General features: G+C 40.2%; 2 protein-coding genes across 3 annotated transcripts; both read left to right on the top strand.

Moving 5' to 3' along the window:
- The first annotated feature begins 1,170 nt into the window (after positions 1 to 1,170).
- LOC110851909 (synaptotagmin 1) lies at positions 1,171 to 8,674 on the top strand. Of its 2 annotated transcripts, XR_004836424.1 has the most exons (17): positions 1,171 to 1,666; positions 2,496 to 2,602; positions 2,678 to 2,818; positions 2,901 to 3,046; positions 3,756 to 3,860; positions 3,934 to 4,016; positions 4,081 to 4,192; positions 4,511 to 4,566; positions 4,651 to 4,672; positions 4,745 to 4,840; positions 4,920 to 4,962; positions 5,070 to 5,083; positions 5,174 to 5,225; positions 5,319 to 5,452; positions 5,530 to 5,666; positions 5,920 to 6,352; positions 6,757 to 8,674. XR_004836424.1 is itself a non-coding variant. In XM_022099846.2 (16 exons), the coding sequence occupies exons 2-16, from the start codon at positions 2,503 to 2,505 to the stop codon at positions 5,972 to 5,974; spliced, it is 1,296 nt and encodes a 431-aa protein (XP_021955538.1). In that variant the 5' UTR covers positions 1,171 to 1,666; positions 2,496 to 2,502; the 3' UTR covers positions 5,975 to 8,674. The 2 variants fall into 2 exon arrangements, 1 of the variants encoding a protein (XP_021955538.1); XM_022099846.2 differs by having other exon boundaries at positions 5,920 to 8,674.
- A 504-nt stretch (positions 8,675 to 9,178) lies between these two features.
- Positions 9,179 to 14,360, top strand: LOC110845950 (RNA helicase Mov10l1). The gene is made up of 12 exons (XM_022092512.2): positions 9,179 to 9,370; positions 9,527 to 9,662; positions 9,762 to 10,179; positions 10,289 to 10,625; positions 10,735 to 11,416; positions 11,514 to 11,706; positions 11,801 to 12,108; positions 12,202 to 12,499; positions 12,575 to 12,641; positions 12,742 to 13,087; positions 13,182 to 13,694; positions 13,791 to 14,360. The coding sequence occupies exons 2-12, from the start codon at positions 9,552 to 9,554 to the stop codon at positions 14,253 to 14,255; spliced, it is 3,738 nt and encodes a 1,245-aa protein (XP_021948204.1). The 5' UTR covers positions 9,179 to 9,370; positions 9,527 to 9,551; the 3' UTR covers positions 14,256 to 14,360.
- Positions 14,361 to 14,584: the final 224 nt, after the last annotated feature.

The following is a 14,584-nucleotide window of genomic DNA, read 5'->3' as shown; positions in this document are numbered from 1 at the left end:
CCTCTCGTCGTCGTGGTATTTATGGACGACGAGCTTGAAGCAACATTGCCTGGATTTCGTGTAATGGATTGCTGGATTAGCCTTGAAACTTGTTCAGAAGAAGAAAAACAGACAAGTCTTCCTCTCTGTTTGTTCTGTTGGTGAAGCATGAACAAATGTTATCCGAACTGGAACTGACAAGGAAGGAAGGGAACATTGTATTGGGAAAGAGCATGTGAAATGATACAGATGTCGAAAAAAGGTGCATGTGAAGGGATCAGGGCAGGGTTTCGCTGTGGGTTTAACCACTGTCCAAAACAGATTTTAACCAGCTTTGGACACCGGATTTTGGACGGCCAAAATGTCCAAAAGTGTCCAAAATAGGAAGGAACTAGGGCAAAATGTTACAAATTCTTGAATGTTTCGATAATCCGTTGACCTATATGTAATCTCCCATTAATTTTGAGCATTTTGCTGTGTAATACGGCATGGTTTAGAAAATTTCTTAAATTCTCATAAGAAACCATCTTAAAACAAAAATTTTTTCAAATTTTGAGGTATTACACACACACAAAAATGCTCAAAATCAATGCGAGATTACATATTTGTGCATGTTTAGATTTACAAGAAAAATCGTTAAAAAGAACTTGTAGCATTTTGCCTCATTTTTCAATGTTAGACGCTTCTGGACATTTTGGACGTCCAAAATTATTTTGCCCAGTTTTGGACGGTGTCTTTGTCCAAAAGTAGTTTTGGCCGTCCAAACTCCAAAGCGAAACACTGTGCGTGGCAGGGTTTCTTGGAGTGAGATGAGATGAGACAAGTTGTTGGTTGCCTGGTTTGCGTAATGCCGAGAGAAATGAGGCAACTTGAGATGCCCCGAGGAATTAGATGCGACTCGTCCAAATCCAGTCCAGTCCAGTTGCCAGTCCTGGTTTGTTTTCTCCATTCCGAGCACAACAAGACCAGTGTTGGAATGGTCTCAGGTTTTGGTTGGTCGTCGTCCTCGTCTTGGTTCAGGGCTACTTTTATTATGATGCATGATGATGATATTGCCCAAGAGGACAAAGAGCGAGGAGAAAAAAGCAGAGAGAAAGTCTTTCTCCGAACTGGCCGGAGAGAAAGTTGCGCACTGTGTTCGGACTATTGATTTTCGCCATTTTCCCGAGTGCGAGAGTGGCCGTGGTGGTTTTTTGGCAGTGCCAATCCAACTCCCACACCAACACCACCCAAAGTAGTGCATACTACACCAGACAACGACACATCATACATATCTTTGATCCTCGTCGTCGCCTTCTTCTTTCTCCGACTCCTTCAACCGTCTACCTGCTGCTGCTACTCCTCTGCTACTCCTGCTGCACCTCCTCCTACGTACGTGCAATAAGAAAACACGAGATCCTTCCACTGAAATCACCTGGGTGGGTGGTTCCGGAAGAGAGAGAACAATATCACTAATCCCCCCGAGAGGACAGCAAGTCTGGAAAAGTCGTGACCCTCTCTCTCTCACCACCACCACCACCACGACTGCCCACATACGGAGAACGTCGTATATATGACGTGTCCCTCTGACGATTACTCTGTGACGAGAGAAAGTCCTCAATAAGTGCGTGGAGAGGGAGCAGGGCAGTGACCAGACCACTACTTGGTGCGACGATCTGGTCCTCATTCTCGGCAGTGACAACAACAGGTGCGATATCCTATGTGCATATATCACCCAGAGATACTCACCCCCCTCCTCGTCATCATACCGTTAGTGGTCTGGACGTATGTACATATGTAGTGAATCTCATCAGAATGTGTATCGAGCCAGGGAGCAGGATAAAAAATAATATTGACTTATTGGCAACAGCCCACGCATAATTTATGGCTCAACTTTCCCCTGGGGAAAACCGAGTCCGTCCAGAACAAAGCTATGTACATATGTATATGCACAATTTAGTCATCTTAGCATTTCCTCTGGTTGGCTGATGGCAACAAGTTGTTAGATAGATTCGATGTGTGTAGGCAGAGATGGTCGTAGTCGTCATGTGAGTGAGGATGCCTCAAGGCCTCGAATACGTACGTGCCAAAGCCCGTGTTCAGATTCTTCGCGAGGAGAAGAATCGTTCCCCAGGTCGCAGTTTAGGAGTTGGCAAGAACTTCTGGGTCCTGTGCTATGCAGAGTGACCATGATGGCCATATGGTCACTTGCTTGAGGGTGCGATGACCAGACCAAAGAGCAGAATTGGTGGTGGTCACGTACATACATATGTATTTGCATAGTCTGGTCGTGTGTGTGTGTGGCATGGCATAATGACGGCTCAAGTCAATCAATTCACAATAAGGTTGGAAATTATGCATGAGTTTCACCTTTTATAGATCGATCCCACCTGCATGCACCCACTCGCAATTAGCAGGCCCCCGTTTCCGTTGGGACGTATCATATGTCATGGTCTCACTCAATTCAATTATGCGACGTGGACTGGTCAGTCTTACGATGGAAACATATTTCTAGTAGATTTTCCTATTTTTGGCAGGATCAGGATGGCTCCCAACAGGGTGCAACGAGACGTGGAAGTGCCACCCCTACCTCCCATCCAGAGCCATAGGATTCCCAGGACGACGAAGGCTACCACGCTATTCCGTAAGCTGAATAAGGCATAATTTTGGAAAAATGATAGTTACGAATAGAATTTACTTACCGATAATTATTTGACAGCTCCAAGTACAACGTTGCCTGCAGAACCACCGACGACCAAAAGTCCGACGGACGTTATGATGGAAAAGACGGATGAGATCGTTCGTGGGATTGGGGGCAAAGTGGGGGTGCCTGCGTGGGGCATGTATGCGATAGGAATAGGTACATATTTATACTTAATAAATTGGAGGGATGAGATTTTGGGCAAGATTTCTATAACTTGTGAATATATTTTGCCACCTAGGAATCGGAGTACTGATCCTCGTAGTGTGTTTCCTCTGCATCCGTCGTTGTTTTCGCAAACGGAGGACAAAGGACGTCAAGAAAGGGATGAAGGGGGCGGTGGACCTCAAATCTGTTCAGTTGTTGGGGAATGCGTATAAGGAGAAGGTACGTAAATTGGCTTCAGTTTTTGATTCTTTGACTTAAGATATGCACATCGAGCGTACTCACGCATATCTCGTACCTTCGCATATCTCGCAAATTGAGCAAACATATAAATTACTACAATATAAATTGCTACATAAAACTCGTGAAATCTGCGAAATTCCACGAAACTTTTGCTACAAAACCATAGGATCCATTTCGCAAATTTACCCAACAATTATGCATGTTTTTATTTCTCAAGAATATTTCACAAACCCATCTTCTGTATTAAATTCTTTAGAAATTGCAAATAGTCAATGGAAATCAAATTAAAATAGGATGACAGAACTGTTTGTATATGTAGGTTTTGAGAAATTTGCGAACTCATATTTTGCGAATTCCTTCACAGAACAAATTTGGCGAACTTCGCATGTTTGCTAAATGAAATGAGTTGCGATGTGAAATAAGACATTGTTGTGAGTACGCTCAATGTTTCGAATTCCATCTACCATTCATTATCAAGACATGCGTAGAAAAAGGTGAAAAATTTGTGGCAAAGATTTTTGGAAAAATTAGCGCCTAGTTTTTTTTTAATTCAGAATTATTGTCATGTTTGTGGCGTTGGATACTGGGGTCAATTTTGAAGATTTTAGCCTAAATTTTCCATAAAATGTGTACATTTTAAGAAATCTTGCTAACTAATTTTATCGGGGGTCTTCTTAACCAATGACAGGTTCAACCAGACATGGAGGAGTTGACAGAGCACGTTGAAGAGCCCGAAGAGGTCGAGGCGGAAAATAGAGTCCCGTGTCAAAAACTAGGTCGACTTCAATACAGGGTGCGTTTTAATAGGAAAAATACATCGAAGACAGAAATTTAACGGATTTTTTACAACTTTTTTCTCTCCGCAGTTGGAGTACGACTTCAATGCGAACAACTTATCCGTGACGGTAATACAGGCAGAGGACTTGCCCGCTCTGGACTTGGGTGGGACGTAAGGATGCTGAGCTTAATAATAGATAATTGTAGATAATTAACTAATATACGGGTTACTCCAGGTCCGACCCCTACGTAAAGGTCTACCTCCTTCCCGACAAGAAGAAAAAGTTTGAGACCAAAGTTCATCGCAAGACACTCAACCCCGTATTTCAGGAAATATTTATCTTCAAGGTAATAAACCAAACGTACCTATATTTAACATACATAAATCCATCCGTGCTACGTTTCTTGCGGGTTTGCTACATTACTTGCACTGCAAAGCAAGAAACGCAAGAAATGCGAGGTGCAACAAAGTGCAAGAAATATGTAACCACGCGTTGCATGAAGTAGCAATGGGACGTAGTTAGTTTCTTTCGCCTTGCATTTCTTGTAGGTCAAAATAGCTACAAAAAAACACTTTCTTGCAAGTGGTTACTTGCACCCGAAGCATTTAAATCATACCCATATAAAGTGGGACCAAGGATCACATTATTTTAAACTTTATTGCAGTTGCCTTACAGCGACTTGATGGCCAAGACCTTGGTATTTGCAATTTTCGACTTTGAGTGAGTAGCAAAAGATTTTTGATAAATATTAATTAATTTGGCATACGGTTCACTTTGTTTAAACGTTCCATCTTTCCATCTTAGCCGTTTCTCTAAACATGACCAGGTGCGATAAAAATATTCTTATGACCATTTTAAAGAGATTGAATTTTAATTAAATTTCTCTAACCACGATCAGATCGGAGAAGTCAAGATCCCACTTTGCCAACTCGACCTTGCCCAGACTATTGAGGACTGGAAGGAACTCATCTCCGTGGAGGGTGAAGGTGGACAGGTAAATCAAGGCAGCAATTAACTAATCATTAATTAACTCAAATTCTCATTAATGTTCACCTTTCGTTCCGTTTATTTAGTTGGGTGACATTTGTTTCTCACTTCGCTACGTCCCCACAGCCGGTAAGACAAAAATTCCGTTGCAGAAATAATCATTATTACATAATGACAAATTCTAATAGTACAATTTATATTTTTCCTTCCCTACTGATCCATAATTAACTAAATAGGCAAACTCACCGTGGTAAGTGCCTAACAAATAATTGCAACTTGACTTATTAAATACAAATCGTGTTAAGAAATATCATTTAAGTAATTATGCATAATCATTTAGGTCATTCTTGAAGCAAAAAACCTTAAAAAGATGGACGTTGGAGGACTTTCGGGTACATTTTAAAAAATCCAAATGCATGATTTTCTCTCACTCTTCGTCATAAATTATGACTCAATTAATAATTGTTATCATCATCTCTGTGCAGATCCATACGTAAAAATTGCATTGATGCAGAACGGCAAACGACTGAAGAAGAAGAAGACAAGCATCAAGAAATGCACGTTGAATCCATATTACAATGAGTCCTTCACATTCGAGGTTCCCTTCGAGCAGATTCAGGTAATACATACGATTTTCGACTATTTTTATGCCCACACTTTCAAAATGCCTAACTCATGGCTTCTCCAAATTTGCAGAAAGTGAACTTGGTGATAACAGTGGTGGACTATGACCGGATCGGGACGTCGGAGCCCATTGGGAAAGTGGTGCTAGGGTGTAACGCGACTGGGACAGAGTTGCGACACTGGTCTGACATGTTGGCGTCTCCTCGAAGGTACACAATATGATACTATTCCACCCACAAAAGACGAGAATCTGCATGGAGAGAACACAGCAGTCCTTCGAAAATACGGGTCTCGTGAAGAAATCGACATTTTATCAAACCACTTTATTTTTAGAAAATCGTGAAAACAAAGTATTTTGGCAGCGTTAAAAAGTTAATTTCTTCACAAAATCCGTATCATCGTACGACTGCTATTAACTCATTCACGCTAACACCTTATCTTATATGCATATTTATTTACCAGGCCCATTGCTCAGTGGCACACCCTTAAGGAGCCCGACGACGAGAAGAAGGAGTAGGAAAAGAGGAAGTTAAATCATTAATTCATTCATCGGGATAGGGAGGAGAGCGAGAGAGATGATCTTCAACATACTAAAAATACACAGCCCAACTGCTATTACGGTTATCTATCATTACAAAAGAAGAAGACACGGATGGTCAACCATCGTCGTCGTCGTCGTCGTCATAATCAATCACCTCTCCTCTTCCCCCGTTTCCCCGTACGTATTCCTCCTTCTTCTCCTCCTCCACTCTTGATTATTACTTACTACTCCATGATGATGATTTTATGATGATGATGATGATGAAATTTCCTAATTTACATTTCTTACTCTATTCGTGAATAATGTTATACATATTTACATAAATATCGTCGGTTCACTTTATTACTTAATTATGTAATTCTGAAGCAGAAAAACTGACAATGCAGATCTCTCAGCGTATGCTCTCCGATTTTGACCAAATTGATGTCAATCGATCGCAGATTTAAGTAATATGCAAAAGACGCGATCTGCCAATGGACACGTTTGGCCAAGATATTTTCATCCAGAGAAAAGAAAACTCGCAAAAAATTTGGAAAGTTTGTGCAAAATTTGTCGAATTTAGAGTGCATTTTCTTCTCTTTGGATGCAAATATCTCCGCTAAACGTGACCATTGGGAGATCGTGTCTTTCCCAAATTTCATACTAACTAAATTTGTAATCGATTGACACCAGTTTGTTCAAAATCGGAGAACATACGCTGGAAGACCTCCGTTTTGTCAGTCTACTGCTATTTGTTACCTACCTCCCTTTATTATTAGTGATGATTGTGTGATGATTCGATATTGAAAAACTCTCTGGGATGTGTTATTTATTATATACGTAGAAATTAGTGGCCCTCCTTCTCTCCTCTAAAAAATTATATATATCTATACCGTAGGCGTTCCACCCCTCATTACCATATCCTGATTGATCCTGATAATCATCCCCGAAATCTTCTCTCTTAGAATTCTACATAGGACAAAGTAGACCTAGCAGTTAAGCAGACATGAAGGAAAATTCGTTGCAAAATCGCCACTATTTTTGTGACCTATAGAAATAGTTGATTAATTAATTATTGAAAGTATTATTGATGTCTCCTGCACTCATCCATACATAGTTAATTAACTAATTAATTAATTAATTACCTTTCCTTTTTTACCATCATGGTAGTAATTATACGCTGGAAAGTGCTGCACAATTGTAGCAGTTCTTCTTACTACACTGGAAGGGAGAGAAAGAGAGAAGGTGTTGGGATTGAAATGAATATTCTCGGCGTTGACGCCGAGATGACGCCATGTCCACGAAACGTATGTACATAACCCTGCTTACTTACTACCACTGCTCATTTACATATGTATGCAGCCATTAATATTGGCAGTGGTGGTAGGTAGTTGTGGGCAAATTGGTGGCGTCGATGGTAACCCATCCAGCCTTCCTATTACAATTAATTACCAATTATATGGTCAACCCTGAACTATACATCTGCCTTTTTCGATATCATTATTCTTAATTAACGTCTATTATTGCACATGCCGGGAGCGCTTGCACTTATTCACCTACTAATTAATTAATCAACTAAGTAACTTATTCCCTTGAGAGAATTCTGTGTACAAAGGTCAACTCCCCCACTGGTGGATATTATATGCGTAAAATATATAGGCCTAGGAGAAGACGAGGGGTGTTGTTGTCAGGGAGGGGCAAAATACTTTGTCAAACTGCAGTATTTTGAGTGAAGTTCTTCCCACGGGTTGGATTTCCATGGGTGTTACACCCACAAAAAGTCGAGAATCTGCATGGAGCATACAACAGTCATGCGAAAATACAAGTTTTGTGAAGAAATTAAGTTTTTATCGCTGTCACATCACTTATTTTTAGAAAATCATGAAAACAAAGTGTTTTCTCAGAGATAAAACGTTAATTTCTTCACAAAACCTGTATTTTTATATTACTACTGCTCTCTCCACGTGGATTTTTTCGCCTTTTTGTGGGTGTAACACCCCTGGAAATCCAAACCCTGGGAAGAACTTCACTCAAAATCCTGTATTTTGCCGACGAGTTTTGACCACCCCTGGTCGTTGTTGTTGTGCGTGGAAGGCGCCCCATATGCGTGGATGTATTTGTTATCGAGTCCTCCTCCCCCACTCCACCCACTCCAGTCACATGCACATAAGTACATCACGAGGTGATCATGACTCTGGTCGAGTAGCTGGTTAGTTTTAGTGGTTAGCAAAAAAAGGTAAAAAACAGTGCACGTTAAATGCAAGCATATCAAGAAGAAGATTGTTCAAGACGTCGGTATTATTAGGAGACAGAGTAATTTGAATTTCTACAAGTAGTCAGTCGTTGCCAGTGTGGGAGGAGATGAAGATGACAAGGAAACTGAAAAAGTGGATGCATGTGTTTTTTGCGCCCCGTGTGTGCGTATGGATGGACAATGTCCGCATAAAAAAAATAGCGAAACTTATGTAACTACATTCATTTGCAAAAAAATCTACCAAAAATCCAATGTGTGTCATTTTAACCGAAATGTATTACTACTCTATCGTGTAAGGTGTCAAGAGATGTTTATAGAAGTTGTTGAAAGTAAGAGAAAAATGTGTATCGAGGCAAATGTGTAAACGGTGTGTGTCCAATATGTATCTCTATTATTATTGAAACGATTAAAGTTCCAACAATTAATATCACCAAATTAAATAATTCAGGTCAATTTTATTTGCACGGCTATTGAATGTGATGATGATGATGATAATTATGCATGACTTTTTTTCCTTGGAATTGCATACACCATGTCTCTTGTCGAAATGCTAAACAAGTTGACAGGTTTCGTAGATTCCAAATTTACTGCGAGTTTTCTCCTCTTCGGATGCAAATACCTCTGCCAAACGTGACCATTGGAAGATCGTGTCGTTTGTAAATTTAATATTAATAAAATTTATGATCGATTGGCACTACTTTGCTCAAAATCGGAGAGCATATGCTAATAGACCACCATTGTTACAGAGAGATGAAAATGGATGCCAACAATGGTGCATGAAGAGTTGTGTGCAAAATATGGACGCTTTCTCACCTTTGCCAGTCACCTTCAACCTTCTTCGCTACAACCCAGAATAGAAATTTCTTATCTTGTTGAGTTCAGCTTCCGTCGGAATGCACGCCAAGCAAGAGTTTCAGCGTGCATTGACTGGACGCGAAGCAGTTGAACGCGTACATAAAATGCAGCTCGTCAGAGCTTATGAGTCTTCATTTCAAGTTGAGGAGTTGACCAGAACGGCCACACGAAAAGTAAAGGCGAATTTTTTTGAAAATATAATAAGTTTTCCAACAGAATATTCAGTAAATTTCACATTCGTGCTTTGGATCCAGACATTTCTCTTCTTCAGGCAAGTCAAAAAGGTAATTTGTCCAATTTCTCCAGAATTTGTTTCCCTTGAGCTGAAAAATTGAGGTGAAGACATAGCTGGTAAATATTAAATCAAGCAGTTTGATTTATATTTGTCCTAACATTTGATTACTTTAAGGCATTTATGACATCTTTTTCATTAATTTCAGGAGGGTTTCAGCGTAATTCTCAACAATGCTCCATTACGTGGTCAACGCTCTCCGGTCTTGGCCTTTTAAGAGGTCCAAATTTCCAGAGGACCAAGACGAGGCGACGACTGCAACTAGTTCTTCATTCAAATCACAGGTCAGTCTCCCTCCTCGAGTTTTATATACTTATCAACATGCAAATATGCTAACAATTACTGGTTTGTCAACTAACTAATTCTCAATTTTAATCTCATAGCCGTCCCAACTTGCACTGGTGCATGCTGACAACGAGGAAACCGACGAAGGCCTAGAAAGTATCCGGTCTACAGGATTTATTACACGTCTGGACGAATCCATGCCAAAAGGAGTCATAGATCGGACTTACTGTTTCGACATCGGAACATTTTGCTCTCCTCATCACAACTTCCAACTCCGTTCCAAAGTGGACTTCGAAGCATTTCGCAGCAAGGAATCTCCAACATGGATTGTCACGTCGATGAAACTGCACGTCTCGAAGGAGGAGGAACTAGCGAAGGAAACGTGTCGTCGTAAGATCCAGATTATCAAAGTTGCAAGTGTTGGGAACGATTGGATTGACGCGGAATGGGGGAACAACAAAGTCCAGCGGTTATCAAAATTGAAGCAGCTACTTCCGAAATATCAAATAAAATCTGGTATGCGTACTAACTTACATTTTCCCTCCGTCATTTCTATTTCATTTTAACTCTAGAATTTGGTAATTTATAAACTCTTAATTAATAATTATAATACTGCATTTTTCAGGTGACTGGTTGCAAGTCCACTTTGAACAACTTCCTAAGGCAGCTGAGGCACAAGGATTATCCGGTGATGCAACCTTAACCAAGATTATTAGTATCCAGCCAAGCCAACAAAAAACAATCGTAGGAAAAATAACTAAACAAGGCAACGAATTTTGCGTGGAAGACTACATCCACGTCACTCCTGAAGCAATAAAGGATAACCAGCAAATTCCCCTCAACACACTCGTACGATGCGTTGCTGTCGAATCGACCCAAAAATTGAAACATGGAGAATTTCAGTGGCGAGCTGTAGAGGTGTCCTTGTCCAATTTTATACAGCATTTAACCAATGACCACAAGTAAGTAGACAGTGAATAAATATTAATATATGCATCCTTTCTCCTATAAGAAAATATTATTGTGAAGAACGGTTTAAAATTAATATATGGATTTATCCCTCTTGTTCAGCCGAGATGACGACGAGGAATACGAAAATGTTGACATTCGCTGCCGTGATTTGTACAACAACCGAGGTGGAATCAAGATCACACCAGAGGCTCGTGTCAAGTTTCAGGCCGCCATCATTGGAACTTGTGTTCAAAAATCTGTGTCCGTGCAGAATATGTCGAACCGAAGTATCACGCTTCAGTCGATTGAATTTCCACACGATAATGGAATTTGTAAGTTTGATTTGGACTTACCTCGACGGGACCGTGACGTTATCAGAGTTCTTGCACCGGAGGAGATGTACACTTTGAAGGTCAATTGTACTCCACTTCAAATGGGTAGAACAAAAGAAATGGGGATATTTGACTTTGGTGACTTCAAAATTGCTCGTGACTTCATCATCACGGGATTAACGGCGGACGAGGAGCTTCTCAACAATCTGAAGAACCCTGAAAATGGACACTGTGCACAAAGATTTGGCAGGATTCGTGAAGTGGAACAAATCAATGCACTCATGAATGATAACAGACGACGCTGCGTCCGTGGAAATGCGCCCGTTCGTGCCCCGTTCTTTGCATCTAAAAGAATACCGCGTTACCCTGTACCACAGAAAATATGGGTCGCCTACAGGGATAAATCTGAAGAAATTGTTAAGAAGCACTTTGCCGGAGTCTTGAGGGCTTTAGATATCAACAATTATCGGGTAAATGCAATGCTTAAGCCTAAATTAAAGTTAAACCTGCATGCTATAATTTTATATTGAAATTTAATGAAAATTTAATTGTTTGTGCTTTACTCAGACCAAGTTCCAAGTCAGCCTGTGGTTTGAAGAAGTTGACAATGATGTCCTAAGGCGTCAGTATGATTTGGGAGGGGTCAGCTTCAAGAGAGATTCGGATTACTACACGTTTACTGCCCCTCATATTGAAGACATACATCCTCCTGTACTTATTGGCGACCCAATTGATGCATTTGATCCTGAGGACCCCAAAGGTTCGTATGTTTGGAATTTCGTTAATTGCGTTGTCCTGTATTGTAAGAGACACTTGTATAAAATAGTGAATTTACACTTTTGCATATGTTTCAGCTGTCAAATATGAAGGATTTATCAAAAAGATTCAGGGGACTGAGGTGTCTGTCGGATTTAGCGAAGTTTTCAACGAGACTTATGACGGCGGACTTCTCCAAGTTAGATTCTGCCAGGGAAGAATGACCTACAAACGACAACATTATGCGGTCGAATTGGCTCGTGAAATCCTAGGAGAAACTTTTTTGTTTCCGTTTGGATTTTTAGAAACGGAAATTAAAAACCCACGGATTCCATTTTTTGAAGATGAAGATTCATCAAACGAAACATCCCCTGATGAAGTAGCCGAGTCCGTTATTGCTACAAGAGTAAGTTTGTGAAAAGTTTATAGTTCAGGTCGCATTTTAATACTAATAATATGACAGTAATAATACAATAATTATGATCTATTGATTTATCAGCAACATCAGGAGGATTCAGCTGCTCCTGCCTTTAATTTATTTCCAAACCGTCCCACGCGGAAGCCGATCGCGACCACATTCGGCAAAAGGCCACCAAAAAACGCCGTGGATAATACCAGCAGAAGAGAGAAAAGTCTCCGAACCGCTTTTGTCAGCGACGTTCGGACCACAAATTTTCTCAAAGATGTCAAACTAACCTGGTTCAACAGAAATTTGAATGAAGAGCAGAAAAATGCTGTGCGACGTGTTTTAAGAGGACAAGCCCGACCACTTCCATACATCATTTTTGGACCTCCAGGTTTGTCTTAAGTAAAATTGTGCTTATTGATTCTGAATTTGCAAATAATATAAAAATGTTTGTTTATGCATTCAGGAACTGGAAAAACAGTCACTGTGGTTGAAGCTATAATGCAAGTAAACAAGTTGGATCCAAACAGCAGGTATAGAAATGCAACTTAATAAATTACAGCTTACTTATACGAGTAGCTACCTATTAAAAAATAATAATACTAAAATTAAGATTTAATTTTTTTCTGTTAGGATTTTGGTTACTGCTCCCACCAACCACGCAGCGGACATCATAGCAGAGTGCTTGGTTCGAAGTGGACAATACCAGCCTGGAGAATTTATCCGGTTTAATGGATTCCTCCGACAAGAACAAGGCACACCGGATTCCATTAAGGAGTATTGCATTGATGGCGAACTACTGGATCACGTTGCTAGCAGTCGCTTAATTGTGTCAACATGCGCCACGGTGGGTCAATTTTTCAGTCTCAAATTGACGCCTGGCCATTTTACGCACGTGTTTATTGACGAAGCTGGGTACTGCACCGAGCCTGAGACTATGATCTCTGCAGTGAACCTTGCTCTCGATCGAGACGGACAGGTAATAAACTATACTCAATAATTTACTTTATGATAATGTGCAAAGTCATATTTGAGTTACTTATTTATTGTAATTCTTCTTAAATACTTTTTAGTTGATTCTTGCGGGGGATCCAAAACAACTGGGACCCGTTCTTATGAGCGACATTGCTAAAAATCTGGACTTGAATCTTTCCTTTCTTGAGCGTTTGGTGATCGGCAAGGAAGGAACGGAAAACATTTATGGGCGGAACCCAGAAAAATTTGGACAAGAAAATTGTGGATATAACACATTAGTTTTGACTAAATTGGTCAAAAATTATCGTGCTCACGAGTCCTTGCTCAAGCTTCCGTCTCATCTATTCTACGATGATGATTTAGTACCATGTGCGGCACAGGAAGAAGCTTACGTGTTAACCCAAAATCACAAAATTTCTCAGAAGATCTTGCTCTCCCAAGGGGTCCCTCTCGTCTTCCACGGAGTTCAAGGGACCAGCGTTCGTGAGCGTGACTCTCCCAGTTGGTACAACGCTGCTGAAATTATGCAAGTTGTAAATTATGTCCGAACCCTGAAGTCTTGTGGAGTCAAGAATCGTGATATCGGAATTATTACACCATATCGAAAGCAGGTACGTGTCTAAATGCTTGTGGGATCTATACACCTGATTAGCCTAAAAGAATAACAGATATGTATCATTAATTAACATTCCTTGATAATATTCCAGGCGGAGAAGTTGCGTCTTGCCATGAAAATGGGGCTGCTTGAAGACAAGATTCCAAAAGTGGGTTCTGTTGAAGAGTTCCAAGGTGGTGAACGGCAAGTGGTTATCATATCCACCGTACGTTCCTTATACGAAGATAAAATAAACTCGTGTGTCCACCAACTTGGGTTCATTTATAATGAAAAACGATTCAACGTCGCAATTACACGGGCAAAATCTTTGATGATTATCGTTGGAAATCCTCACGTCCTTTGCAAAGACAAACACTGGAAGAACCTTCTTCGCTATTGCATAGAATTGCAGGCCTACAAAGGCTGCAACTTGCCAGTTGAATTAGACGAAGTTAAGAACAAGCTGTATGACGATTTTAAAAATCAGGAGGCCAACAGAGATGTTCCCACCCTTCCTCCGGACATGGCAACTTTGACATACAACCCGAGCGGATTGGATGATGACGACAATTTCTAAAGGATAGAGTTCATTTTTGAAATACATCTTATTATGCAGAATTTATGTTTATACTTTAAATTTCAGTCACATTTTTATATAAAAATTAGGATAATTTATTATTATAGCGAATATATATTTAGTATGTTACTCATTGAATATGTAGATTTTGAAAATTGTTTGTTTATGTTGGAAGTTGAATAAAGTCTGCGTATCGAAATCTTATGAAAAATTCTGTGTGTGCGTCTCCTTGATTTTGCATATCATGTTGGATGTAGTACACCAATAAATTTAGGCTCTATAAAATTAGACAGGCTTGAGGAAATTGAGATTTGCCAACTTTGCCATCA

This window comes from Folsomia candida, unplaced genomic scaffold (genome assembly GCF_002217175.1).
Source record: "Folsomia candida strain VU population unplaced genomic scaffold, ASM221717v1 Fcan01_Sc001, whole genome shotgun sequence".
NCBI classification, from domain to species: Eukaryota; Metazoa; Arthropoda; class Collembola; order Entomobryomorpha; family Isotomidae; genus Folsomia; species Folsomia candida.
Note: the sequence above shows the minus strand (reverse complement) of the source record. Positions and strands in the feature narration are given on the sequence as shown.